The sequence below is a fragment of the Homarus americanus genome, unplaced genomic scaffold (genome assembly GCF_018991925.1).
Source record: "Homarus americanus isolate GMGI-L3 unplaced genomic scaffold, GMGI_Hamer_2.0 scaffold18703, whole genome shotgun sequence".
Taxonomy (NCBI): domain Eukaryota; kingdom Metazoa; phylum Arthropoda; class Malacostraca; order Decapoda; family Nephropidae; genus Homarus; species Homarus americanus.
The window spans coordinates 6,400,839-6,427,960 of record NW_024749779.1 but is presented as its reverse complement, the minus strand read 5'-3'; the positions used below and the strand labels follow the sequence as shown (position 1 = coordinate 6,427,960).

The following is a 27,122-nucleotide window of genomic DNA, read 5'->3' as shown; positions in this document are numbered from 1 at the left end:
AATGATGCTATATGTAGTGATGATGAATGATGTTATATGTAGTGATGATGGATGGTGTTATATATAGTGATGATGGATGATGTTATATGTAGCGATGATGGATGTTGTTATATGTAGTGATAATGGGTGGTGTTATATGTAGTGATGATGGATGGTGTTATATGTAGTGATGATGGATGGTGTTATATGTAGTAATGATGGATGGTGTTATATGTAGTGATGATTAGACAATAAAATAATAACAGTTTAAGGCGGGAAAATAGGCGGACGTTCTGGAACGTCACCCGGGGCCTAAGGGTTAATCTTACCCATTTTTTTTAAAGCATGTACTTTTTTGGTGTGTGTATTTCTGGTGACCAGAGCACCTCAGTCTGAAAAAGTGAATTTCGATATATTAAAGTTTGATTTATCAAGGTTTTACTGTATTCATTATTTTATGAGTGAAAAGTGTTTAAAGTTTCTATGCAACATGATAATGAATGCTCAGGAATTTGCTCAAGACAAAAGCAGGAAAAGAAAGACCTGTAAAATATAACATAAGCTGTAGAAATAAGACAATACTGTATAGAATCAATCTTTGAAAGATGGTTTGGGTTTAAGAATAATAGAGTTATCAATAAATACAGTGTGTATGTGTTTTTGTTAACCTTGTCATTGTACACCTCCAGTGGGAAATAGTTGTATAAAATATATTGTGTTTATTCATATATCTTTATTATTTAGCCCCTGACAAAAAGGGTAAAAGGTTCATCAAGCCTCACACTATAAAACCATGATTGAAAAAATTGAATCATACATATCTGTCAGAGAAGCAGACAGGATATGAAAGTTATACCAGAGGAAGAAAGTACCTTGCAGTACAAATTGCTTGTGTGTGACATGTTGCTAAAAAGGATCAGGGAAAGGATGAAAGTGTATGTTCCAAGAAGGAGAATGCAGAAATTGAAGGAATAGAATGTAAAGAATGTTGAGCTGAGAAGAGTATAAAATGGCAAGCGATAGTATGAGAGGCAGTGTAGAAAATTGCTGGGCCACATTGAAGTAGGGTTTGTTTAGTGCAGCTGATAAAATGCGTGGCTTGATGAAGGTCCCAGCCCGGTATGCATGATCTGTTTTGTTACACACTGGGCATGTATGGGCTCTTGGTGTCCCTGAATATGTTCAAAGTTGGTCTTAAATGAGCTGTCATTTGCAGCTGCCACAATACTCTGGCAGGTTACTCCATAAATTCACAACTCCAAAGAAGGTGACAGTTTTTGGTACTGTACTGATAACTCCCCAATAGAGGTTACAGCCTAAAGTTAAAGATGTCACAATTATGGAAAATTGTCAGAGTGAACATCTTTGGAATAAGAGTTGTGATCTGTTGTAATACATGTACTGTAAACAGCCAGTGAATAATGAGACATCGAGAGTTGTAAAATTATGTAATAACCTGCTAAAGAATGTTGTGACAGTAGAAGTTGTGAACTGTTGTAAAAGCCTGCCAGAGAACGTTATGACAGAAAAATTTTTGAACTTTTAGAATAGCCTACCAGAAAGTGCGGTGACAGAACTGAGTGTGTTCTCATTGAAGGACAGGCTTGATCAACACATTTTAGAGCCTGTGCGTACCCAGTACTTGCCAAAAGTGCATAACAGACATATGACTGACTGCCTAAGTGGCTAACAAGCCAATCAGTGATGAAGAGGATATGGATATGGACTGATACAAAGCGGCAGTTTAGAAGCAACAAAACCAATGCAGGGACTAGGCCCAGGATTGAGAGGGAATGGGAGAAGAAAGTAACTGACAAATGGGAGTATGGAAAAGCTGCTAGTAACTTTGGAATAGTAGTAAAAATGTTGAAATCCTCAGATATTATTGACATGACAATGGTGACTAAATTGACAATTGCAATTACGATGAAATGCATTATTCCAGCTGCCTGGCTAAAAAGCATGACTATGAATAGTTAGAAAAGGAAAATGTGATGCACTTGATCACAGAAACCACAGAGACCTAAAACTGTTAGTCCAGATTATAGGGTTGCGGAAAAAGCGATCGAGATATTGATAAGGGAGAGAGAGGGAGATAATGGAATGCTGTTATAGTTCAAGCCAAGTAAGAGGACTACAGAGGCAATATTTATGGCCAGGTAATTACAAGAAAAACATCTAGGGTAGGAGAATATATTGTACTTTATATTTGTAGACCTTGAGAAGACATTTGACAGGGTACCACATGAAGTAGTGCAGTAGGCAATGATAAATTTAGGGGTCAAGGAGTGTCTTGTTGGAGTGGTTATGGCACGATATGAGTAAATGTAGAAGAAAGTGGGTATTTGAGGTGAAATTAGGGGGTTTATTTTGAATTCCCTTCTGTTTACCATGGTGTCAGATGTAATGAAGTCAGAACATGAGAACGAATGTTACAAAAAAAAAAAAAATAATAATTAGTGGCAAGGATGAAGGATCTGTGGTGGAAAGGAAAAATGGCTTTGTATTGTCTGTATGCAGGGTGTTCGCAGTAATTCATTTATGTGCAGTGAGTGTGGAACGTGGGTACACAAGAGGTGCAATGGTGTAAATGGAAGACTGCAGAATGTTGCTGGCTTCAACTGTGCTGTATATGCATGATATTGGGGATATATCCTTGGAGTGTGTCAATGTGTTCTGCTACTTAGATGACATAATGAGTGCTAGAGGTGGTGCAGGAGATATAAAAAGCTGGAAGAAATTTAGGGAGATTTTGCCTTTAACTCCTTGAGTATAGGTTCCCCTCTGAGCTAAATAAATTCATCTGGCATTACCCAAATAAAATATTAAAAGTGACATCCTCATAGTGAAGGAGTTAATAACAGCAAGAGGACCTTCTCATCATATGAAAGAAAAGTTGTTTGTAACTGGCATGAGAATTTGAATGTGTCACGTTGTATGACAATGAAACATAGCACTCAAAGACAATGACATGTTGCCTTTAGTGAATTGAATTGAAAATAGTGAGATGGATGTACTTGTACAACATGATGCTGAGATAGAAAATCCTGTTCAAAGCTAAGAGAACAGCTGGGTATTGAGAGCATTGACAAGGTTTTGCACAGAGGCAGGCAGAGAGTGTTTGGATATATGGAGAAAACTGAGACCAATTGGAATACAGTACAGTACTTCATAGTTTTTTCAAGGGAGTAAATGTTTAAATATGGCTTGAAAATTTTAATTAGAATAAAAAAAATACCCCAAAGTCCAAGGGTTGTTGGCAGGTATCTGCTTCTTATGTCTGAAAACCAGTTTGGGGGTAATTTCAGGTCCCAGGTACAAATTCCAGGCATTCTACCTACACATTACATTACTGGTACCTTTGATATCATAAGTTAACAAAATGTTGTTAAAAACTATTTGTTAATATTTGTTAACAGTTAGGGTAGTTACACATACAATCATAACCAACATGTCTTTCATTTGTTAAACTATAGTGTATATAAATACAGTATATTGTATGCTAAGATTTTGAAGGTGATAACATACTGGTAGTTACAAAAACAGAATTCCATCCTCCGGCATAAATTTTGGTCACACCCCTCCTGAACACCTCAGTGGGTTCCTCAACACCGTCAGTATGTCCAAGACCAAGTTGCCCATACCTGAAATTAATATTACTGTTTTAGTATTCATCTTCTGTGTCACATTATGTATACACATGCCAATAGACAATACTACTAATTGATGAAGAAATGCAGAAGGTAAATAGCTCTGTATCTTAGGAGCTAAGACTGCATGACAGAATTAATATAATTTGCAATAAGGAAGGTAGTATGGCTGATAGTATCAGTTTGACAATATTGATGCTTTAACACCTGTCAATAACATCATTGATTCTAAAAGAAGAAAAAATGTTCACAGTGAACATAGGACATATTTGCACAAAGGTGTTTCACACAAAAACGAAAATGAAAATAATTCATGGTAAGGTGTTCTATCAAAATCATTGTACCAAATAACATTATACTATTGGGGGTCTACTGTAATTTACATAGGATGGCCTAATTTAACCTAACATACCTAGATATCCAATATTACATCAGCTGGTTGATGAGAAACCTTTGGAAGAAGAAATCATCCACAAACCTCTAATAATTTACAGTAAACATGAAGACCAGTGCCAGCTTATCCTACCTTTAGTTAAATATTTTCACTTATGTTTTGAGCATTTTTCATTTTTTTCATGTCCTTAACCTACTGGTACTCCCGGCCATGAGCGGAAATCTCACCCCATCATAGTCTTTCGACACAGGATGCGTCAGTAACAGGAATGGTTTTTCCATTTTAATAAACAGGTGGAGCGATCCAGACCCAAATGGCACCCTTTTGTTGAGACAAATGAGAGGAGCTTAGGCAGTTGATAGGGCTGGTCCACTGTTCCTACATTTCTGCTTACAGAAGTGCTCTCAGTGTGAGATATGGCGGAGTGGGAGGGGTTGCACCAGCACAGGAGTGCTTGGCGACGCTATTTGCGTCAAAAGACCACAAGAGGGATAACAAATAGCATACACTATTTTGGTACCTAAAAACACTATTAAAATATACACTGGCCATTAATACAGTAGACAAATGAATAAAAAAGAACTTAAGAGAAATAATAAATCAATGAAATAAAAAAATTGCTTGAAAGTAAACTAAGTAAAGTGGCTCAGTGTATCTTAGAGTACCCAAGTGACCCACACCCACACTATACAGTAGTTTGTTCACACTCGGTCCCATCCAGCAATATGAAGTATGATTTTATGATTGGATAATATGCCAGTATCCTCTGTGGAAGCAAATTTTAGTCAATCTACAGCCCTTCATTAATTGTTTTCTAATTGGCCAATCACAAGCCAAGACAGGAGAAAGAGGACAGGGTTATTTGACATTTCCATAATGAACAGACTACAGTACAGTATATTGAAGATGGTTGGTAACACTTGTATGGTTTTTGGGAGAGTGTATTATCCATAACTCTATTCCTGTAATCATTTAAGGTAATCAGAAAGATGCTCAATGCCACTTTATCCTTTCTTTTGTTAAATAGTTTAACCAACATTTTGAAGTTTCTTTTATTTTTTGTTATTAATTTTTTTTTGAAAAAAGCAAACTGGCAGTTTCTGGTAAGCTTAACACTGATTGGAATTGGAATTGAAATGACCTAACAGTAATCCATTTTGAGAAGTATCTATTAGTGGACTTGTCACTTACTTGTTCATGCCAACTGACCAGGCACTGCCATCATCTGCAAAATGACAATTCCATTATTAGAACTAATGTACTACGTATGTACTCAGTTTTAAATATGTAAGAGGATACATATTAGCAAAGCACAATTTTCTAACTACAGTACTGCAACTACATTGCAACAACAATAAACATAAGATTTCAAAACTTAATATTTTTCATATTTCATAATTAATTGCCACATTTAAATTATTAAAAACAAAGCTGCCATAATTTAGAGGAGGCAAATTATTTTAATTTCAAGGCAAGAAAATGACACACCTGACATCACATATTATCATCAACATGGCAGGTGAGAATTCTGGCTTAAAAGCTATTGGTAGGCAAGAATCTGGTGACTGTTATATGTGCACATGCCCCACAGGTTGGGGTAAGTGAGGAAGAGAAGAATAAATTCTGAGATGAGTTGATCCGAGTAGTGTCAGAGCTGGGTGAAAGGGAAATTGGGTGGTGACCTCAACAGCCAAGTTGCTGTACATAATGAAGGTGTGCATTATGTATAAGGGTTTGGCGCAAGAAATAAGGAAGGAGAAAGAATAATTGAGTTTGGGGATGCACTGAATATGGCTATGTGCAACACAGTGTTTAAGAAGAGGGTAAGTAGGCAGATCACATGAGTCAGGTGGTACAAATGCCCAGATTGAATACTGTACATATTATTCAGGAAGCTTGACAGGTATGTGAAGGTTATAGATGGGGAAGAATGTACAGTTGCCAGCAACAGTCCTCCCACAGCCACATTTACGAACTTGCTACACAGGGCTGTGGTAGAACCTTTGCTGGCAACTGTGCCTTACAGCACAGATTGTCTGTGTGTGATGTGCTACTTAAAAGGAGCAGGGAAAGGAAGAAGTTTAAAATAACAATATTCACCGATTGAGGACACAATACTAAACACGACAGCATGATGGGTGCACCTCTTGGTGAAGAGAACCCCCCACCCCTCCCTCTCCTTATGTCACAACATTTTGCCACACTGCCACTGACTAGCAGTATAGCAGGTTGAAGCCAAAGTCGTTCTATTTTATAACCAGTATTAAAACTATGACCATGCAAGAACTACTTGCATTCAGAGGTAGAGGTGGAGTGCATATTTAGCATTCATAGTCTAGCTAGTATTGCAAGGTTCCTTAGAGCCATTCTGGGAGTCTCCCCCTAACTCATGAGCACTTTTGAAGCATGCTTCAATACTACTGGTACTCTTTGGGTTTACACATCATGGAGAGAGAGGATTGGAAATGCTAACTGTAACTGTTATAAATGGAGGCAGCTGTGCATATCCAAATCATTAGTCATTCAGTGATAAGGCACAGTATGTGAAATACGTAGTGTTGCTAGGAGCCTAACATCATGTGTTATCCAGGGATCATGGCTACTGCTACCATACCATACCATATATGATTTATACTTGTTATTTCACAGAACCTTCAGAGGAACATTTTCAATTTTCAATGAGTGAATGCTAAGAGAATGTGTTATCATAATTATAATATTAATTTTCTTCCACATTAAAATGTACAAGCTGAAGGACATTAGTAAACTACCTACAGTACATTATGTAATTTAAAAAAATTGTTTCCACATAATTTAATTTAGGACAATCAATGCCTAACTGATAATCTATCATTGAGCCAGATGATCTACCTCTAGCACAACATAAACATCATACAGGTTATATCTTGATACTGTACAGGTATTTATCTGAATAGTCATTGGATCCTTTATAGTTTACATAAAATGCTTAGCACAAAGCTTTAAGTTTATCAAACTTTCAACCACACATTACTTACCTAATTGGAATAAAGTGTGTCTATCTCCACACTGGACATCCACTATTTTCACATTCTCACTCCAGAAGTCCAACAGTTTGGGAGATGCTTGAACATTTATTACATCTTTGATACAGTCTTGGTTCACTCTGTCATCTAAAAGCCTCAAGTTTTGTTCTTTTCTTGTCGTCTCAAATATTTTCTCTTCTTTTAATGAAACTTTATCATGCCCATTCCCTTTGTTTGTGGGTATGCATAGACACTGGCTAAGATATTCACTTTGGGGTTTTGTTTCCTTGTTACTCTGCTCTTTAGTATCAACGCTTATCTCTCTGCTCCTTATTGTAAGATTCTTGGGGCACTGACATACATGTTTAAATGACTCAAAGAGTGAATGCTTGAAATTAGATTTCACTGGAAAACCTAACTGGCCATTTTCATTCCAACCCCAAATGTAGACATCTCCACTATCACTTAGTGCTGTGAACAAGATAATGGAATTAGAAGAAATGATGATGCACTGATCATTAAATATATGGTGTCACTCATGCACTGTAAAACCTCCATAATGCATAATAAAGTATTATGGGCTTTACCCTTGCTGAAATAAGGCTAATGACAGATTACAGTACACCAATTCCCCCATTAATGTCCTTGTTAGTGTTCCTGAAAACCATAAGTTTAAGTGAAACGATGTTAAGTGAAAACGATTTTATCATAGAAACAATGATATAAATCGGGGTTATGTTCCTTGGGTACATTTCTGGTCAAAATATTATCACAACTTGCCACAAATGTTTCACTTTCAGTACTATCACCTTCTTCTTGTTTTAAAGTTTCAAATAAACTTCAGAGTTTTCACCTGTATGGAGAACAATGAACATGGAAAGTATAGTTGATGTTGATCCTCGAATCTTCCATATTTTCCATAATGCCACTTCTGTTATGAGTTAACTTTGTAGCAGATAATGGAGAAACACTTTTACCACATGATTGATATTTTTTGAATTTCCACAAGTTGTTCTTACCTACAATTGCAGACTGCAAACCGGCAGCTCATGCCATGTCCACAGCTCACTGTCCTTCTTCAAATCTTTTTACCACATCTAATTTAACTTCTTATGTAATACTTTTCTTTCTGTGACCACAACCAGTAGAGGCACGTAATGCACATTTAGCACTCATTGTTCTAGGGCTCAAATAAATCTATAATTGGATTTTAAGTGAATCTCGCAAGAGCTGTATTTATTTATGCAAACACCACTGTACACGTACATTATTGTTCATACTGTAAACAAAATAATGTATACTATACTATACTGTACTACTATACTGTATATACTGTCCAGTAAACCCTTGCTATTCACGGGGGTTAGGTTCCAAGGAATGGCGCAAATTGGCAACACCGCGAATAGCAACTTATACTGCCTTAGTGCACTACTGTATACCTATACTATGTATGAGAAACTTAAGTCACCAATACTACTCTCCTTCCTATGTGGAAGTTTGGAGCTTGATGAAAAGTACTGTACAGTAGGATGAAATCTGGTAACTGAAGATTAGGGAGATCATCGGGATCACTGTTGGAAGAGGGTGATGCAGTGGTGGTTGGTGGAGAGGCGGGTGGTGGAGCGTTGGCAGCAGCTGACTCAATAGGTGAAGGAGATGAATCAGTTTGGCGAGCGGCTGGTTCTTTCTTGAAAAACATCGTGATTGGTAGTTGTTTCCTCTTGACTTTGAGGTCTCTAAACGTTTTACTCCACTAGCATCACTAGCACTGACACTAGGCAGTCTTTTAGGAGCCATTTCACACAAAAACACTAAAGTTTTGAGTACAACACTAGAGATTCTGCGTCGCAAACAAAGTGAGAGGAGACGCTGTAGTGTGTGGGGGTGACTTGTTGCGCTGCGGGAGAAGCTCGTAAGCTAGCCACTATTTGCTTACCACAAATTGTCCAAATTGCGAATAACAACAGTTTACTGTATTCATTAGCAGACACTGTTCACTTGGCTTACTGTAATACTTAACTGTAATCACGTCTTAACACTTGCGATGGAGGTTGGGTGGGAGGTTAGTGGGTCATGTTACTGACCTGACCTGATACATGGATTATGGATATTTAGTACAGTTATACCCTTTAATACAGCCTTAAGACCTGGCTCACTTTTCTCCTCTTAGGTAATGTTTGTTCTATCTGGAATTCTCTTCAAAATAATCCAGTCTCATCCACATTAAACACCTGTTCTGACAGGTAACCCTCCTCAGTGATGATGTTTGTATCTCTGAAAGTTTGTAAGTTGAACGTTCGTAAGTAGAGGAGCACCTGTATATAGAACTGCAGTACTAAGTTTGTATTGGTACTCACCGATGGGTGGAGGTGATAGAGTGAGTGTGTGGTGGGTAATGGAGCGAAGGAGGAGGATGGCGGGAGCGGAGGAGTATGGCGGGAGCGGAGGAGCAAGGTGGGAGCGGAGGAAGGTGGCGAGTCACTGAGACTGTGGCTGCCTCCTCCTCCTCCTCCTCCTCCTGCTCTGACTGGGGTCCCTCCGCCGCTGCTTGCTCCTCCTCTTCCGTTGATGTTTGCTCCTCCTCTGTTGTTGGCGGGAATGTCTTGGCAGCAACCATATCTGAACTGGCAGCTTCACCAGTCATCTTTATGTTGAAACCAGCCTCGGCTGGTCGTAAAGGTCTTCCTTCGATCCTTCACCCTCTGTTTCCTTCATGCCGTCAAACAAGAATCGGGCCTTATGCTGGATAACCATAAGGCTCACAGGGGTATTGTATTGATTCTGGTCCTCCATCCACATTATCAGCATCTATTCCACCTTCTCTATCACAGTGCTTCTAGTACGAGTCATCTTAGTAGCACTCAGAGAAGAACCACTTCCAGCACTAACCTTAATTTTGTCAGCGTTGGTCCGGATAGTACGCATCGTTGTGGGGGTTAGACCAAGCACAGCGGCTATGCCCACAGCACGTTCCCCTTTTTCAAATCGGGTTAATACATCCATTTTCGTAGCAAGGGTAATGGTCTTACGCTGCCTCTTCACTACACTAGCATCAGTAGCATTTGATGGGTGCTTGGAAGCCATTTCAAATGGTAAGAGTACAGTTTTAGAGCAAAAGCACTTAAGCACACACGAATGATGTGAAGTCGTAACAGAGACTGGCTTGGCATTGCTTGAGGACGCTGTGACGTTCCGCGAGTGAGGGCAGCGCGCCGAGCCGAGAGAAGGTAGCTCGACCAGACAAGAGCGGGTGATGCGCCGTAGAAAGTAGTCCGTGACGACCCAAAACGACGTAGTATTGGATCACCGTGACATTAAACAGACTTTTGGTCTCTAAAGTTCAGCGACGTAGTACCGAAACAACGTTAAGCAGGACGATGTTAAGCGAGGACTTACTGTATATGCAAATAGCAACTGTGTTAAACTTTCATTTGGCTTTTATTAATTGGTTTGGTAATACACTACAGTATTTTCCATTTTAACTTATTTATTGGTATTTTTATTTATTTCTCACATTTACTGGTGCTGTATATATTGTTTTAAGAAAACTGTGGCTACAGGAGGAAAATACATACCAAAGTTTTTTCTTATATATTCCCTGCTAATATGTGGGGTGCGTCTTATATGGCTGTGCGTCTTATATACCGCAGAATATGGTATAACGAAACGACGCTGACTGAAACGACGTTAATGGGGGAATTCGTGTATAGTAGTAGTCCCTCACCAACCGCAGGGGTTAGGTTCCTAAAAGCATCTGCATTGTTAAATGAGGTATACCTGTACTGGTCATTCTGATAATGATATACCACTTAAAGAACCAGCATGACTGCAGTAAACCCTTTAGCATTTACACAGTGGTTAAGTTCTTGAAAAAGACAGTACAAAGTAAATCCATATATGAAAATACCTTGGGTTGAGCTGTGTACATTGTGAGTGAGTCTATACTGTCAATAAAGAAAAATGGTCATAAATATTTGACCTTGTAAAAGTGAAACTTCAAAAAATGCCATGTAATGTGGTACTGTACAATAAGGGTTCACTGTATACAGTACATAAAGAAATCAAAGGTGGGTTTTGGCTTTCTACTTATTTCTATCAGCTTTAGGCTGTTTTGTTTTTTCACTTCCTTTCGAGGGTTATTGGACCTTGCTTTAACTCATAAAACTTTGAAAAGAATAAGGTTTATAAAAGGAAAGATAAAAATTCATTCATACTAGCTGCAATGATAGGAGATGCTCACCAACAGAATGCCAGCCTCCACAACTAATGGATGAAATGATGATGCCCTGAAGGCTCTCCACTGGCAAAGGCTTCTCCTTCTGGCACAACTCACCATCCCCTAATTGTCCTCTCCTGAAAATCATGCCAAGTATTTACCTGGATATTAAAATAAAAATAATATTGAGTGGGACATGTGAATGATAATCAATAATTATGCCCCAGTTTTTCTTCCTGTGTAAACAAAATTTAATAAATGAGACTAATGGCTAAGTAAAAGGCCAGATTAAATGAGCATGTACTTAGCTGAGCAATAAATGTCTTTAATCTGTTTAATTAAATATGTTTTCAAAGGTTTAATATCAAATGGAGACAAAAATCAGCTGATGAAAACCTAACTAGCTAGCAACATTAGCAGAGTAAATCACACAAGATTTTCGACGCCCTGAGTCCTATTTCTTTAGCACTCACCCTGAGTATGAATAAATGCAGTCCAGGAATTAACTGTTGAAACTCAATGTGAAGTAGGGTTTGTTAAAAAGGGTTGGAAGTTATGGAATTAGTGTTGAAGTGATAAAAAGTTGTGTCTTGGGGAATTTTTTGGTTTATGTTTTGGGGCTGGGGTCTTATACCTTATATTTCCCAATGAAGTACATAGACTGATTTAACATGATTCAATTTTGTATGACATGTTAAATCAGGGGTCTACTATTTAGCTTGAGAAGGGGACAGAATTATTGCAAAATAATGTATCGAGACGACTACTGTAATATACAGGATTAATAATGATCAGCTAAGTTGGTAGGCTACACTATGTTAAATACTTCCTTGTAATAATGAGTCCTGTGTAAAATTTGTTGATTATTGTATAGTACTATTGTACATATTTGGAAATGAGCTAAAAATTACATAGTGTATAGACATTATACATTGACAAAAGTTGTCACTATTCTAAAATAAAATTGTTGATATAGAACAAACATACCATACATAAAAGTTAATCTATCATACAGAATCATTCTCTTCTAAAATTGCAAAGAAAATTAATATGACCACAGTACATTACAGTGCTTTACATACATTCCACTGCCCCAGGTAAGGATGTCTCCATCTGCTGTTAGTGCCATGCAGTGCTCCTTGCCTACTGCAACCTCAGTAATTTTCAGTCCAAGTGTTATGGGAACACTGCCACAGTAAACTACTCCATCTGTTGGAATACAACAAGTCTTACAATTCATATTCAACTTATTAAATCTAACACTGCCATAATCCATCTTCTACTACATTATAGTGACAATTTCTCACAGAAGGAAAGGTAAAAAAAAAAAAAAAAATGAAAAGGCTTAACAAAAAAAAACCTTGTAATTCAGGTAATATTACTGATCATATTTTTGCCACCTAATTTTTTTTTTTTTTCTGCCATCTAATTACAGGAAGCTCATGCCAACTGTGGATTTCCAATCCACAGATTCCAGGTATCCATGGTATTTACTCTGTATACCATTTCACTAACCACAGACATTGAATTTCAAGATGCTTAGTGTTAAAAACTCCTCTGGGGGTTTGCTGCCTTCGCCGTTTTGGGACGATGTGAAGTGAGAGCTTGGATCTGACAAGTCGATGATCAGTGTCACAGTGGTCTGAGCCACGCAAGGCTTGGGTGACGAGGACATCTCGGCGAACTCTTTCTCTGATAATGGTGTAGTCAATGAGATGCCAGTGTTTGAATCGTGGGTGTTGCCACGAACCCTTGAACTTGTTGGCCTGCCTAAATAAGGTATGGGTGATAGTGAGATTGTGTGCAGCACACTTGCTGAGAGGGGTAGGCTGTTGGGATTACACTTGCCTAGTCCATTTCTCCCTATGTTTCCCTGTCAAATGTCAGCATCTCTGCCAACTCTGGCATTAAAGTCACCTAGGAGCACAACCTTATCTTCTCTAGGGATTGAGATTAGCACTCTGATAAGGTAAGTGTAAAAGGCCTTCTTGATGTCATCCTCTGCATCCATTGTTGGGGCGTATGCACTGATGAGGAAGACATAACGTGAGTGATTCAGTGGGACTCTGAGCATCATGAGGCACTTGTCGATCCCAACAGGCATTCCAGTTAGCCTATGTAGGATACATTGGCAGATGGCAAAGCCAACTTCATAAATGCGGTTTCTCTCCGCAGCAGGCTTACCCTTCCAGAAGAAGGTATAGCCAGATCCCCGATCTGTGAGTTGACCCTCATCTGGGAGTTGGGTCTTACTAATGGCTGCTATGTCGATGTTATACCTAGCCAGCTCTTTTGCCACAAGGGCAGTTCTTTTTTCAGGATGCTCATTTGTGCCAGTATCCAGAACACTCCTGACATTCCATGCAGTGACAATAAAACGTTGCACAGTAAACCCTCGATAACTCGGCACATGTGGGGCTCTGGCCCTACCAAGTTATTCCAATTCCGACTTATCGAAGTACTTCCCCCTCCTACAAAAATACAGTTATAAAAAATTATCAACTCATATATGTGTACAAGTAATTACTTAATGTAAAAAAGTAACACTTACCAGCACTGCAGGCAAAGAAAAGCATCATAGTCGGTGACACAGAGGCATGATAGGTGATACAGGTGGCCAGATATGCCGAAATTTTCCCAGGTAATTTTATATATCTCAGCATTATCCGAGTTATACTAATACATTCCTCGACCATATCCATGCCGAGTTATATGAAATTCCGAGTTATCGAGGGTTTACTGTATACGTAGTTTGTTTTTGTTTTGATCTGTGATTATGTTTGTGTTTTCGACCGCATAAGGATGACCTTACTAGGTGCGGTTGCCCAGTCAGGTTCCTTTAGGTAGACTATATTTAGGGCACTTTTTCTGGCCCCCCTCCCCATGTGTGGTGAGCAGAGTGGCTCCTCGAAAAGGCTGCTCAGTCACACAGACAGGACCGGATTGCACTGCTGCCTAGATCCCAGTACATAAATGACAACCTTATCTGTGCCGCCATGTGCAGAATTGTGACTAAAGACTCCTGGCAGTCATCTCTGCCTGTCCCGGTAGCCACTCGTCTGTTGCCATAGGACTTTTGGGGGTATAAGGGTTTTAATGATGATGAGAGGTATGATGAGCTGGTTGATGGCTGCACTTGAGTTGATTTATGTGGTGAGGCAGGAGTGCAGGCTGCAACAACACACCTTGGCTCTCCCTTTTCCTGATCCAGTGGCACAAGTGATGCAATGACTGGGGAGAGGGAGAGTTACAATGGGCTGCCGATAGCCCAGTTTGTTGGGTTTCTCCTCAGTAGTCTGTCCATCATGCATTGCCTTCATTTGCTGGTGTAGTCGTTGGGTTCCATGGTGGTCACCTCTTCCGCCTTTTCCCGCCATTGGGGTCTTATTGGAGCTCTGTAAGCATGTCTTCCTGATGTGGGGCTCCATCGCAGATTTTTCGTTTGCGGTTTACTCCAGTAACTTTATACCTACCAAGGTTAATCCGCAAGGTAGCGGAGCAATGGTTGGTAGGCGCCAGGACGTGTCCACATGCCAGTGGGCCTATGCACCATTCCTCTGGGGCCCACTGCTGCTCCGAGATCCCCTGCTGGTCTAACCTGGGCCTACGAGGTACCCAGTTACCGCGAGCGTGTGTGAGAGAGAGAGTGAGGTGGAGCGGACAACTACGTCATCAACATGGCGGCAAACAAACGCTATCATTGATGCGCTCGGACGCTTCCCGCGAAATCTCAGTTATTCAAGAGAATCCACACGTTATTATCGAAAATGGGTAACTATTGTAACTTACCGTTATTGTCCAAAACATTATTGTGGAAGTCATGATTGGCGAGAGCCTACTGTACAGTACTGTATATAGATTCACCCGAGACTGGCACTAAAATTAGAATTTGCAGCAAATGGATAAAACTTTACCTTTCACTAAACAGGGTAGAGTTAAGTGTAGCAGCCAAAGGGTTAAGAGAAAAAATAGGAAATAAATTTGACTGAACATTAGCAGATAACTCAAAGAAAAAAATTCATGATTACCTTTATCAAGTGCAAGAAGGACATTATCTTCCACAGCTACTTGACAGAAAACTATTTGTGGAGTGTTTGTTTTGGGCACCTGGTGTTCACTCCCTTCTGGTTCTGAAGTGCTGTAGTCTGCATCACACAACTCATCCTGATTCTCACTTGCATCTACAAGTTTTGATTTCTTTTCAGAATGACTTCCTTGCATATCACTGAGCTCTTTCCTCTTCCAACTGTCACTAGAGTAAATTTCTTGCAAATCATTTTCTTCCACAGATGCTCTAGGCAATTTTATGTAATCTTCATTTTGAAATAAATTACAATCTAAACTACTACCATTATTTCGTGCCTCCCTTTCTCTTTGAAATTTTAAATACTTTTGAGTCTTGGTATGTGGGAGGCATGTGAAAGTAGTCCCAGCTTCCTCTTTAAAATCCTTCTGAAAATGCAAAGCCCTCCATCCTGTTTTCTCCCATACTGCGGCAGAACCATTATTACTGATTGCTGCTGTACGGTTCTCACTGATAAATACCTGTGGAAAATACATCCTGATAATAAACTTAAGCACCCTATGTATAAGTACAGTACAGGTTGACAACCCTTTATCCGAAATTCCAAAAACCGAAAAGCTCTGAAAACCGAAAGTTTTTTTTGGTGGAGCAATTTTTTTTTTTTTTTTTTTTTTTGTATTAGCCCACCTGGGCACAGGTCACTGACCCACATCGGGGCCTGGGGGGTGAAAATGTAATAGTAATAATAATGATAATACAGTAATAATAATAATTATTCATAGTAAATAAAAATTTTAATAAAAAATACACAAAAATAGAATAAGAATGATAACAATAATAATAATAATACTAATAACAATAATACTGTAATAATAAAATAATAATAATAATAATAAAGAAATACAAGAATGAAAAAAAAATCAAAAGTGAGAAACACGACCTAGACCTATGAATTATTATTATTATTATTATTATTATTATTATTATTATTATTATTATTATTATTATTATTATTATTATTATTATATTTTAGCCCCCAGGCCCCAATGTGGGTCAGTGACCTGTGCCCGGGTGGGCTGATCCCTGTAAAAAAAAAAAAAAAAACCTAACCATTCTGAAAACCGAAAAATTCCAAAAACCGAAATGCATCTGGTCCGAAGGATTTTGGATAAGGGATTGTCAACCTGTATATCATTTCCAATATTTTGGGCAGTCTTTTGGTTATGAGTGAAAAGAAACACCCAGTCCCTACATTTGTCAGGTAGGAATCTATTAAGTCTCAAAGCCTCAACTTCAGGTAAAGGTTACCTATCTCTATGACTGGTTTGCAAACATTACTTTCTTCCCCATCTTATCACAATGTTAACTAAACACAAGCCTTGATAAACAAAGCCATTGTACAGTACAACCATCTTATGAAATAAACGAATCCCATGCACAGACTTGGGGACACAATCCCAACTAGCTATAATCTAGACACTACTAATCAAACAAGAAGCTAGCCTTTAAGGATAACACCTCTTGTAGTGTCCCTGCTGACCTCTCTCTAGGATGTAGCTAGTTATCCAGATATACATTTATAAAAAAAAAAAAATCTGTAATAATTCCAAAAAGAATTTCAAAGAGCTTAGTGAAAACCCTAGTACTGTAGTTACCTTCAGTTCAAATGGGAGAAATGTAAACTGAAAAAACTATCCCCAAACTAAACAAGGCAAACATCCTAAAGCGCATCTGATGTTTGTTTACAAAATGTAATAAATACTTACAAAATTATTTTTTAATATATTTTTATTAATTTCCTAATCTAAACTATTATGAATTTATGTGTGACAATGACATGTATATAAAGACAGCTGTAGACTCTGTTAAATGATTCTGCTTGCTGAGAGACATTCAGAGAAATTTTTAATATACATCTTGAAGCAAAGTACAGTACAGAAAGATGTACTGTACATTATAATTTCCAACTTGTATGTGTTTGCATATTCTCATAATATGAGCGACCAGACAGACACAAACACACATGCACACAAAATAAGAGTTCAATAAAAATAAATTAACTAACTATAATAAAATTCATTATTCCAACTGTACAGTACTTGTAGTGGTATCTACGGGAACGCAACTTACTACCTGTACTGAATACATACATGACATGGAAGGTACTTGAACAATAAATTTATTTGTTATTGTTTTTTTTTCTTTATTTTATATAAATCTATTGATGTTATGTCTTTTTATAAATTATTTGAGTTATTTAGACAGTACAGTACATATTTAATCATTATAGCAGCTGGATATAAAATTTGTTTGGGCTCTTCAGTGTCTCAGGAACAGAACCTATTTTCCCCATAAGTTACTAATATCAATATACAACTGATCACTTAGTGATGGCTTATACAGCACTGAAACCTAACAATTACAATGTGGTTGATCTGATTGAAGGTAGAACTCAGTCTAGTAACACAGAACTCACAACTCATCGTGAACTGGTGACTGTTCTTCGAGAGTTCCCTTGAGGGACAGAGTTGTGATCTGTTACTAAATTCTTAATTAGTCCCAGTCCCTGATGTCTATCACTGATCCAAGTTTACAACGCAGGACTCGGTGTCAACCTTAGGGAATGATTAAAGGAAAAAAAAAATATGACGCCTCAGAGTTCTAATTCACAAGATACCTAGTGAAGGGCATACCCTGGTACATTAAATTGCTGTATTAAAAACTTTTTCAACACTAAGAATTATACCTTACCTTACTCCCTGGGTTTATAGTTAATATATTAGAGCCATCATGACACTTGTACCCAGTCCATGTCCAACCTGATTCTGAAAACATAAAACAGTAGTATAAAAGAATTACTCAAAATTGTGCACATGTTTAGTAAGTTTACTGTTTGTATGTCAAGTGAGAAATTAAAGGTGAGATATGATGCATCAGTACTACAGTACAGTAGTGAAGAGATAGAGCTGAATAACAGATAGTGTTATTAAGTAAGAATGAATGATTGGAGATTTGTTATAACTTGTAGGGTTTTATTTGGGGTGAATGAATGGTGTTATACAGTTTCAGTATTCTCAGGTGATTCAAGATAACTGGATGAATTAGCTGCTGTTTATGCCATCATCAATGTTTTACAGCCGTTTTCCACACTTGGGTGGGTTAGCCGTAACCACCTGATGGCAGCTCTGCATTTGATGTCAAACAAATTTTAAATCACAGTGCTGTGGAATCTTCAGTTCACTCATAGACTGTCCTTGGTCCAAATTTTTTTCTTCAGAATTTCAAACATTTCTTTTACACGAATAATTTACATTTCCTTTTAGCACTGCTAAACTCAGTTCTGTCCCCTTTGTGCTCAGCTGGGGGCAATGAGAAAGCAAAATGAACCAATATTACACAAGGAGCCAAAACTCCTTGAAGCCTGATGCTTGGACCAGCATCAGTCATAGATCAAGGCATCTGTGACTGCAGTGTTCGCACCGCGTAAATAAAGCAACAGGAATCTAGGATGATGTATGAACTCATCAGGGGGCGATGGAACCTTACGTTGAGGGCCTGTTTTATTTCTTTGGTGGATGATTTCCACTGTCTCCTGGTAGGGTGGCGTTTGGCCACTGGCTGACTTCAAACACTTGTTTTGGAAGCTCTGTAGTTGTTGTAGTCTGGTCTTCACGAGTGTGACGGGTGGTATATGTGGGTACTCCAACACAGGCCTTACCAGCGCCTTGTACAGGTGAACGTGTATCTTCTCAGGCATCAGTTTAAAACGTTCTAATTTGGCTGCAGCGTCTTTGGCTTTATTTAGTCTGTCCTTCACGTGGGAAATGATGCCCGTCCGAGAGATGATGAGGCCGAGCAACCTGCCTTGTTTAGAGTACTCAATCTCTTTGTCGTCGATCATCAATGGCGCCAGCTTGAATTTGGCTATGGGTATGACCTCGTATTTCGTTTTGTTTGTTTTTATTTTCCATTTATTTTCATACTCCGAGATATCCTCTATTGCCCGAGCAGTGAGTAGCGCCATCCTTGCCGTGGACCTTCCTAGGCAGGTGACGATCTGTGTCGCATCGTCAGCATAAATGACGTACTCACTGCCGACGATTGGGGGCGGCAGGTCAGCTGTGTAGAGCACGCCGCTCGAGAGAGAATTCTTTTCCAAAATGTTCTTGCATCTTGATTTTGGCTCTGTGGTCCATTTGATTGGGTTGGTTAAAGATAAAATACAGTATTAAAGATTATACAGTCCTACAGAATAAAATCAGTCACTCTCCTCCATCAAATAAAAGTACTGCAATGACTTACGTGTTTTCCACAATATATGGCTGAAAGTCACTTCAATGTGAGTGATGCCTCTCAGAGACATGAGAGAGGGGCAACACAGTATACTGGGATAGCCTTCCAAAATCTGTTCGCTGGTGTTGTTGCCACAAGCAAACACCGACATCATTTAACCTATACTGAAATTATAATTTGGAAAAAAAAAAATTAAATGACATTATACTGTATACAGGAAATCTCATTAATTCCAATTCTGAATATTTCAAACAAATTTCCTAAGTTCAAAATTCCAAGTGAATTTACAATAATTTGTCCATTTGTTGAAAAGGCAAAAAAAATCCTAAATTTAACATGTAGTGTGACTCACAACAATTATCCACTCATAAACAGGCATCCCCCACGTTACAGAACCCCTGGTTGTGGAATATCGCTCTTACGTAATTTGCAAATTATGACCAATAATTTTGCGATACGGCCTGTAAATCCGCCCTTATGGAAATTGGGGTAAATTTTAACAATTTAAAAAAAATCATTATAGAAAATTAAATTTATTGTTCAAAATTATAATTTGTTTGGTGTGGATTTCTTGGTGTTTGGTACCGCCAAGCGCAGTCACTCCATTGTTTACATCCAGCAGTTGGATTTAACTTTTACAAACATACAGTAAGTACAGTACAGTGCATTACCTTTATTCAAAATGACTGGAAAGAGGCCATCAAGTGGAAGTAACCGCAGTAGTGCAAAAAGAAGCCACAAAGGCATTACATTGGATATTAAACTTGACGTTTTAAGAAGGTATATCATAAATTATTTAATGTACTGTATTGTATGCGTTTATAAATGTTTGTTTTCATTCATAAAAGTGCTTGAATTACTCTTTTGCGGCCGAAAAAAATTCCTTGTGAACGCATCTCCAGTTTTATAATGGAAGTCAATGGGAAAATAGGTTTCTTGTTACGGAATTTTGCGATACGGTCAATTTTCCAGGGACGCAACCCTTCCATAACGCGGGGAATGCCTGTACTGTTTATATATTGTATAAAGCATGGGTGCCCAATTCTAGCCCAGTTTTAATGTACTACTAGTGTAGTTTCGAGAGAGAAATCTTAGCCTTATTTTGAACTTCTTAATAACTTTTGTATTAAAATGCTCCATAGTACTGTAGTGTATACAGTATACCTGTACAAATTAATTCCTACTCTTACTTGTCATTTTTTTCAGATATTTGGATCACCTGAAGAATCTCCACCCCAGGTATTTCACCAAAAAAATAACCACCCTCCACCCTAACACTATTTGGGGGATGAGGTTAGATTAGGTTAGTGTTAAGGGGGGAGGCAGATCCTTCACAAGATCCAAATACAGGCAGTCCCCGACTTACGACGGGGTTAGGGACCCAATTCCAGGTCATAAGTCAAATTGGTCGTAAGTCGAAAATGCGAAAATAATACATAGAAAATCTAAAATGGGTGTCTTTTTTTCTTCTCAGTACCACAAAACTCTCACTTTTAAGCTTGCCAGCCAGTTTAAAGGGAATTACAAACGAAAATTTTGTCAGTACACAGCGCAATCACTAACGCCGGGACTCGAAAATACCTAATTTGAAAAAACTTTGTTACGACTGGGGCGGTCGTAAGTCGAGGAGTGGCTGTACAGTATCTGAAAAAAGGACAAATAAGAGTAGGAACTGCTATTTTCATAATACAGGTACAGTACAGAACAGCAATACAGCATTTATTATATACCTTGTACGTACTGTAATTTGGCGGTCCGACTAATTACCCAAATGTACCCAAATGTAGCCAAATATAGCCGGAATGAAGTCAAATAATGGTCCTACATGAATAAATCGGACTGCTAATCACTTCTCGACTAGTATTTGGTGTCAGAAAGTCACAAAAAATTGGAAAACTTACTTTAATCCGAGTTAATAGATCGCGTGCATGTACCGACGGAGCGAGGAATTGCCCAAATGTAGCCAAATGTAGCCGCAATGAAGTCAAATGATGGTCGTACAAGCGTAATTCGGGCTGTGAATCACTTCTCGATTATTATTTGGTGTCATAAAGTCAAAAAAAATTGGTAAACTTAATTTAATCTGAGTTGTGTTGTGTTGTGTTAGGTTAGGTTAAGTTAGATTAGGTTAGATTAGGTTAGGTTAGGTACATGCACTTGATCTATTAACTCAGATTAAATTAAGTTTACCAATTTTTTGTGACTTCGTGGCCCCAAATACTAGTCGAGGTTAGGTTAGGTTAGGTTAGGTACGTGCACTCGATCTATTAACTCAGATTAAATTAAGTTTACCAATTTTTTGTGACTTTGTGACACCAAATACTAGTCGAGCAGTGATTGACAGTCCGATTTATTCATCTAGGACCATTATTTGACTTCATTGCGACAACATTTGGGTACATTTGGGTAATTCCTCGCTCCATCGGTACATGCACGCGATCTATTAACTCAGATTAAAGTAAGTTTTCCAATTTTTTGTGACTTTCTGACACCAAATACTAGTCGAGAAGTGATTAGCAGTCCGATTTATTCATGTAGGACCATTATTTGACTTCATTCCGGCTATATTTGGGTACATTTGGGTACATTTGAGTAATTAGTCGGACCCGTAATTTGGTGATACACATACATGATTGCTTCCCAACAACAGCATCATTGTGTTCCTTTCCATACACTGAACGAGCCGATCAGTGGTGAAGAGGATAAATGAGGAAAAGAAGAGACCAAATATTATAACTTAGCTTTTTCAATTTCAATAGTTTATTCCTTGATAGAGGAAGCGGGAGCCTAGTGCTGTCAATAAGTACCCCTGTACAATAACACCAGAAGCATCTGGCAAGTGTCACAAGTATACAGTTAACCCTCACTTTACGCGGTCCCACATTCCGCGTTTCCACGTTTACGCGGTGCCTTGCCAGAACCTAACATGCTCACATTACGCGGTACGTGAACCCCATTACGCGGAGAGTGTCCGGCACGACACTATTTTTAGATTCGCCCCACCCGCCTGCCTGCCTGTGCTCCTCGCCTCTCCCTCCTCCTCCCTCCGCTTGGGCAAGCTGCGCGGTAAGGTTACGCAGTGTGTGTCTTTGTTGCGTTATCACTGACGTCATATGACGTATCGGACTGTGATTGGCCATGCATCCCTACCCCCCTCTGCTGCTAGCTGTAATTGGCTTATATTATGACGTGTCCACCCGGGGGAGGGAGGGAGGGAGGAAGGAAAGACCATCCTTGACCTAGCCGCGCCAGTTTCATCCCTCCACGCCAGACCGTGTAAACGTGCATCCATTGTTCTCTAAAATGGCTTCCGCCAGACCACCACCCCCAGAGAGAAACCTTTCCTTACCTGGACCCAGCGGCACTAAGCCAAAGAAGACACGACGTTCCTTAAGCTACGAGGTGAAGTATACCATCATCCAAGAGTTGGAGAAAGGAACAAGGCAGGTTGATTTGGCGCGCCAGCATGGTGTGAATGAATCTACGATTCGAACAATAAAGAAGGATGCAGCCAAGATAAAGGAGCACATGAAGATCACAAAGTCTACAGGTGCTTCTATGATCAAGTATTTTCACAACCAGGTGCTTCTCAAGACAGAAAAATTACTTGTGAGGTACTTGGTGCGTCAGGCGCGACGGAACATGGCGGTCGACACGCGCTCTGTTAAGGACTACGCACGTGAACTGTACATCGCAGTGGCACGAAAGATGGGAATTACAGAGCCCAAACCCTTTAATGCTTCCTCTGGGTGGTTACAGAGGTTTAAGATCCGGAACAAGATCACCAATATAAACATTGGTGGTGAAGAAGCGAGTGCTGACCGTGCTGCGGCTAGGGAATTTCCTCCGTTTTTACGTGAGATTATGGAGGAAGGACAGTACAGTGACGACCAGGTGTTTAACATGGACGAATCTGGTCTTTTCTGGAAAAAGCTACCTTCCAAGTCCTTCGTTGTAAAGAATGCCAGCAAGATTCGGGGCCGGAAGATGCAGAAGGAACGCATCACCGTCCTGTTTACCACCAATGCCTCCGGTACCAGTAAGCTCAAGTTATCGGTGATCCACACAGCACGCAAGCCGCACGCCTACAAAACCATGGACATGACCAAGCTAAATGTCCACTGGCTGACCGCACGTAAGGCGTGGATGTTCTCTACACTGTCCCTCTCCTGGTTTGATGACTGTTTTGTTCCCGATGTAAAGAAATTCTGTGAGCGACAGAATGTGCCATTCAAGATTTTGTTGCTGCTGGACAACGCACCAGGACACTCGCCCCTACTGTTAGATCATCACCCCAACGTAAAAGTGGTCTTCCTTCCTCCCAACACTACGTCTATATTACAGCCCATGGACCAAGAGTTAATCTGTAATGTAAAAGCTGCATTCTCTACAAAAAAATTCAAACTCCTGAACGACTACACCAACACCAGGGAAGAGTTGCGCAACCTGAGTGACACCACCACCGATAGCAAGAGCGAAGAAGATGAGGATCAACAGTTGGCACAGCAAAAAATACTGTTCAAACAATTCTGGAGAGTATTTAACATCAAGAAAGCTGTGGACTTCTTGGTGGAGTCATGGGATCAGCTGTCTATTGCTACAATTCGTCACGCATGGAGACATGTGTTGCATGGAACACCAGGTGAGAGGAGGAGTCAATCTGTGACTGGTGAGGTTCAAACTGTTGCAGTAGCAGTGGACCTTGCCAGAGAAACTGCGCAGACTGTTACAGTTCCAGGCTTCTCCGAGACCACCAACGACGACATTCTGGAGGTGATCAGAGATCCTGAAGTGACTGCCGACGAGATGTTGGAAGAAGAACACGTCAGTGAAGAGGAGGAAGAAGGTGCGTCATTCTCCAAAGAACACAGTTTAACTCATAGTGATATTAAGGGTGCCATGGAGTGTGCAGAGAAAATGAAGTCCTTCCTTTCCCGCTATGAAGTCTTCCATACCCGGCTGGTGCAGGCTATGGAGCCGTACATCACGGTGTATCAAGACAACATAAACACCAGCCGTCAAAAAAGCATAACCGAGTTCTTCGCCCGCAACCCACCACAGCCAGCCCAAGCCAGTGATAGTGACAGTGAAGATGACTTTGAGGGATTTGTCAGGGAAGCCCTGACAACTGTAAGTGACAGTGATGGTGATTCACCTAGTAATGGTGATTCACCTGAGGGCCAGTAATCTGCCCTCTGCCTCGGAACCAGCCTCCATCCCCGTATGCCGACCCATCTCTTCTACTAACGTAAGTGTTCCACCTAACTTTTAGTTTTCCTAACCTAACCTTTATTTTTCCTATGTTAACCTTTATTTTTCCTAACCTAACCTCTTCTATATTACTTGTTTTTTCATACCATCATAAAGTTAAGATAAAATTTTTACTACAACATAGTTGTGTGTCGTCAAAAAGTGGAGTTTGGGGGTCGGCCCGGACTCTATTTCAATTAATCCCATATGTTATGTTATTCACTTTACGCGTTCCTCACTTTACGCGGGACCCTGCGGGTTACATTAACCGCGTAAAGTGAGGGTTAACTGTATACAGTATAAATATTATAAAGGGACTTACTAAAGCCCAAGGAAGGAAGGATATTCCTTTAACACATTATCAATATTATTTACATAGTATCTGGCCACCTCTAATGGGTGGCTCTTATCTACCAAACGAAGCAGTTTCCAAAACTATTATTATCATATCAGAACTCACTTATGAAAATATAGTAAGAATATAAAAGGTAATTATTTACGACTTCACAGCCGCTGATTTTTCATAGAAAACAAATTTTAAAATGCAGCAATTTCACTGTGTTTTATAGTAGACACTGTTGTAGTTTTGGTAAATGTGTTAAAAAATGGTTATTTCTAAATTAAACTTAACCTAACCTTAGCTGATAATAAAAACAAGCAGCAGAAGCACTGTCAGAAGACCTCACCAACCTAACCAAAGAAACCTAACTAACTTAATCTAACATCCTAGTGGAGAGGCTCAACCCTCCAGACCCCCGGCATATTAAACAAAAAGAATTTATTATTACACCTCTGTACAAGTATATGGTGTAATTTTTCGTTTTTTGTGGACGTAAGAGCAGCAACCCGATTCATGTGGCTTATAGACATACACTAGTGACTGGCTTCGATTGGAGATGATTGGCTATGTGCCGCCACATCATGCCAAGAAAGACAAAGCAGTGTGTGCCTAGTCGCCAAACTATCTAACCAACAAAGCAATTTCCATAAAAATTATTCTTATATCAGAACTCAACGACCAAAATATAGTAAGAATATAAACATCAAAACAAATAATGACTCGGCTGTGAAGTCCTTCATATTAGCCAAAATTAATTTAGCATTTCCACAAAAAAAGACTATCTCTATGGCATTAAACATCAAATATTAAGTAAAATGAGACCAAAATTGTCAGTATTTTTTTACAAGTTGCCCAGACAACTTGAAAAAATTTACCAGGTTAGGTTAGTTTGGTTAGGTTAGGTTAATTTGGTTAGGTTAAGTTAGTTTGGTTAAGTTGGTTGCTTCAATATAAGGTCCGTTGGAGGGTGTCCTGGGTGCGGAGTCCCCCCCCCCCCCATTAATTTGTTAGATTATGGCAACTTGTAAAAATTTACCCAATTGTTTGCTAAACTAGCAACAGTCAAGATCTAAATATTAGCCAAAGTTTTTCATTATGTTGCTTGGTCACTAAAGTGAGGTGGTCATTTAGAGTAAATGACAGCAGGAGTTGGAGGGCAAATGGCAAAAGATATGTAAGATAACCAAGAGATGGAAGGAAGGAAAGAGTTAAAGAACCAATTGAGACAGGTATTTAATCTTGATGACTGAAGAGAATGGAGGAAGAAGCTGAACCAGATGACTGGCTATATGCTTACTTGAAAGCTGAAGTAAGTAAAGTAAGAATTATGCATATATCTGTCAATACTGCCTAAACTATCCTCACATACCATGTGTAACGTCATCAAGGCCCAGATGGAGGAGGGAGCAGTAGTGAAAATAAACAGTGTAGTAACATATTTTAAATCGATTCTTATGTCAGATTTTAAAATACTACAAATTAGGTGAAAATATTCAGTTTTGTTTCTTTATCATTATTACTTTATATATTAAAATAAAATTGTTTAAGCCATGCCCCTCCGAGTTCTTCCTAACTAAGGAAAGTATATAAAAGAAGTGTGTCTTAAAGCAAAACAATGTGATCTACATAGTGCGCAACCTAGTCACTAGATGGCACCGTCAGCCGGGCCAAGTGGTTGACCCTAGCACCAGTACATGAAGTATAGGGGAGGGGAGGATTACACAGGGAATTCCTCAACTTGATTATGGAATGGATATAACCCATTAGGATCTGCGTCCTTTTGTATATTAATAATTGATGTACAAAAAATAAATCTAAATGAGAATATTGAGTCGTGTGTATATACATATATATATATATATATATATATATATATATATATATATATATATATATATATATATATATATATATATATATATATATGCAGGTAAATCACTGTAAGTGCGCGTGATCTAGGTATATGCTGAT

The 27,122-nt window shown here is 39.0% G+C and overlaps 1 protein-coding gene across 2 annotated transcripts; it reads right to left on the bottom strand.

Annotated features, from left to right (window-relative positions):
- Positions 1 to 192: 192 nt before the first annotated feature.
- LOC121853779 (E3 ubiquitin-protein ligase HERC2-like) lies at positions 193 to 26,658 on the bottom strand. Of its 2 annotated transcripts, XM_042348135.1 has the most exons (10): positions 26,521 to 26,658; positions 19,571 to 19,725; positions 18,020 to 18,093; positions 15,273 to 15,789; positions 12,327 to 12,453; positions 11,269 to 11,381; positions 7,041 to 7,499; positions 5,215 to 5,248; positions 3,508 to 3,623; positions 195 to 371 (listed from the first exon to the last, which is right to left on the bottom strand). In XM_042348135.1, exons 2-10 carry the CDS (start codon positions 19,713 to 19,715, stop codon positions 367 to 369), a joined length of 1,590 nt encoding a protein of 529 aa, XP_042204069.1. In that variant the 5' UTR covers positions 19,716 to 19,725; positions 26,521 to 26,658; the 3' UTR covers positions 195 to 366. The 2 variants fall into 2 exon arrangements, with proteins under 2 accessions (XP_042204070.1, XP_042204069.1); XM_042348136.1 differs by lacking the exon at positions 7,041 to 7,499 and having other exon boundaries at positions 193 to 371.
- Between the last annotated feature and the right edge of the window lie 464 nt (positions 26,659 to 27,122).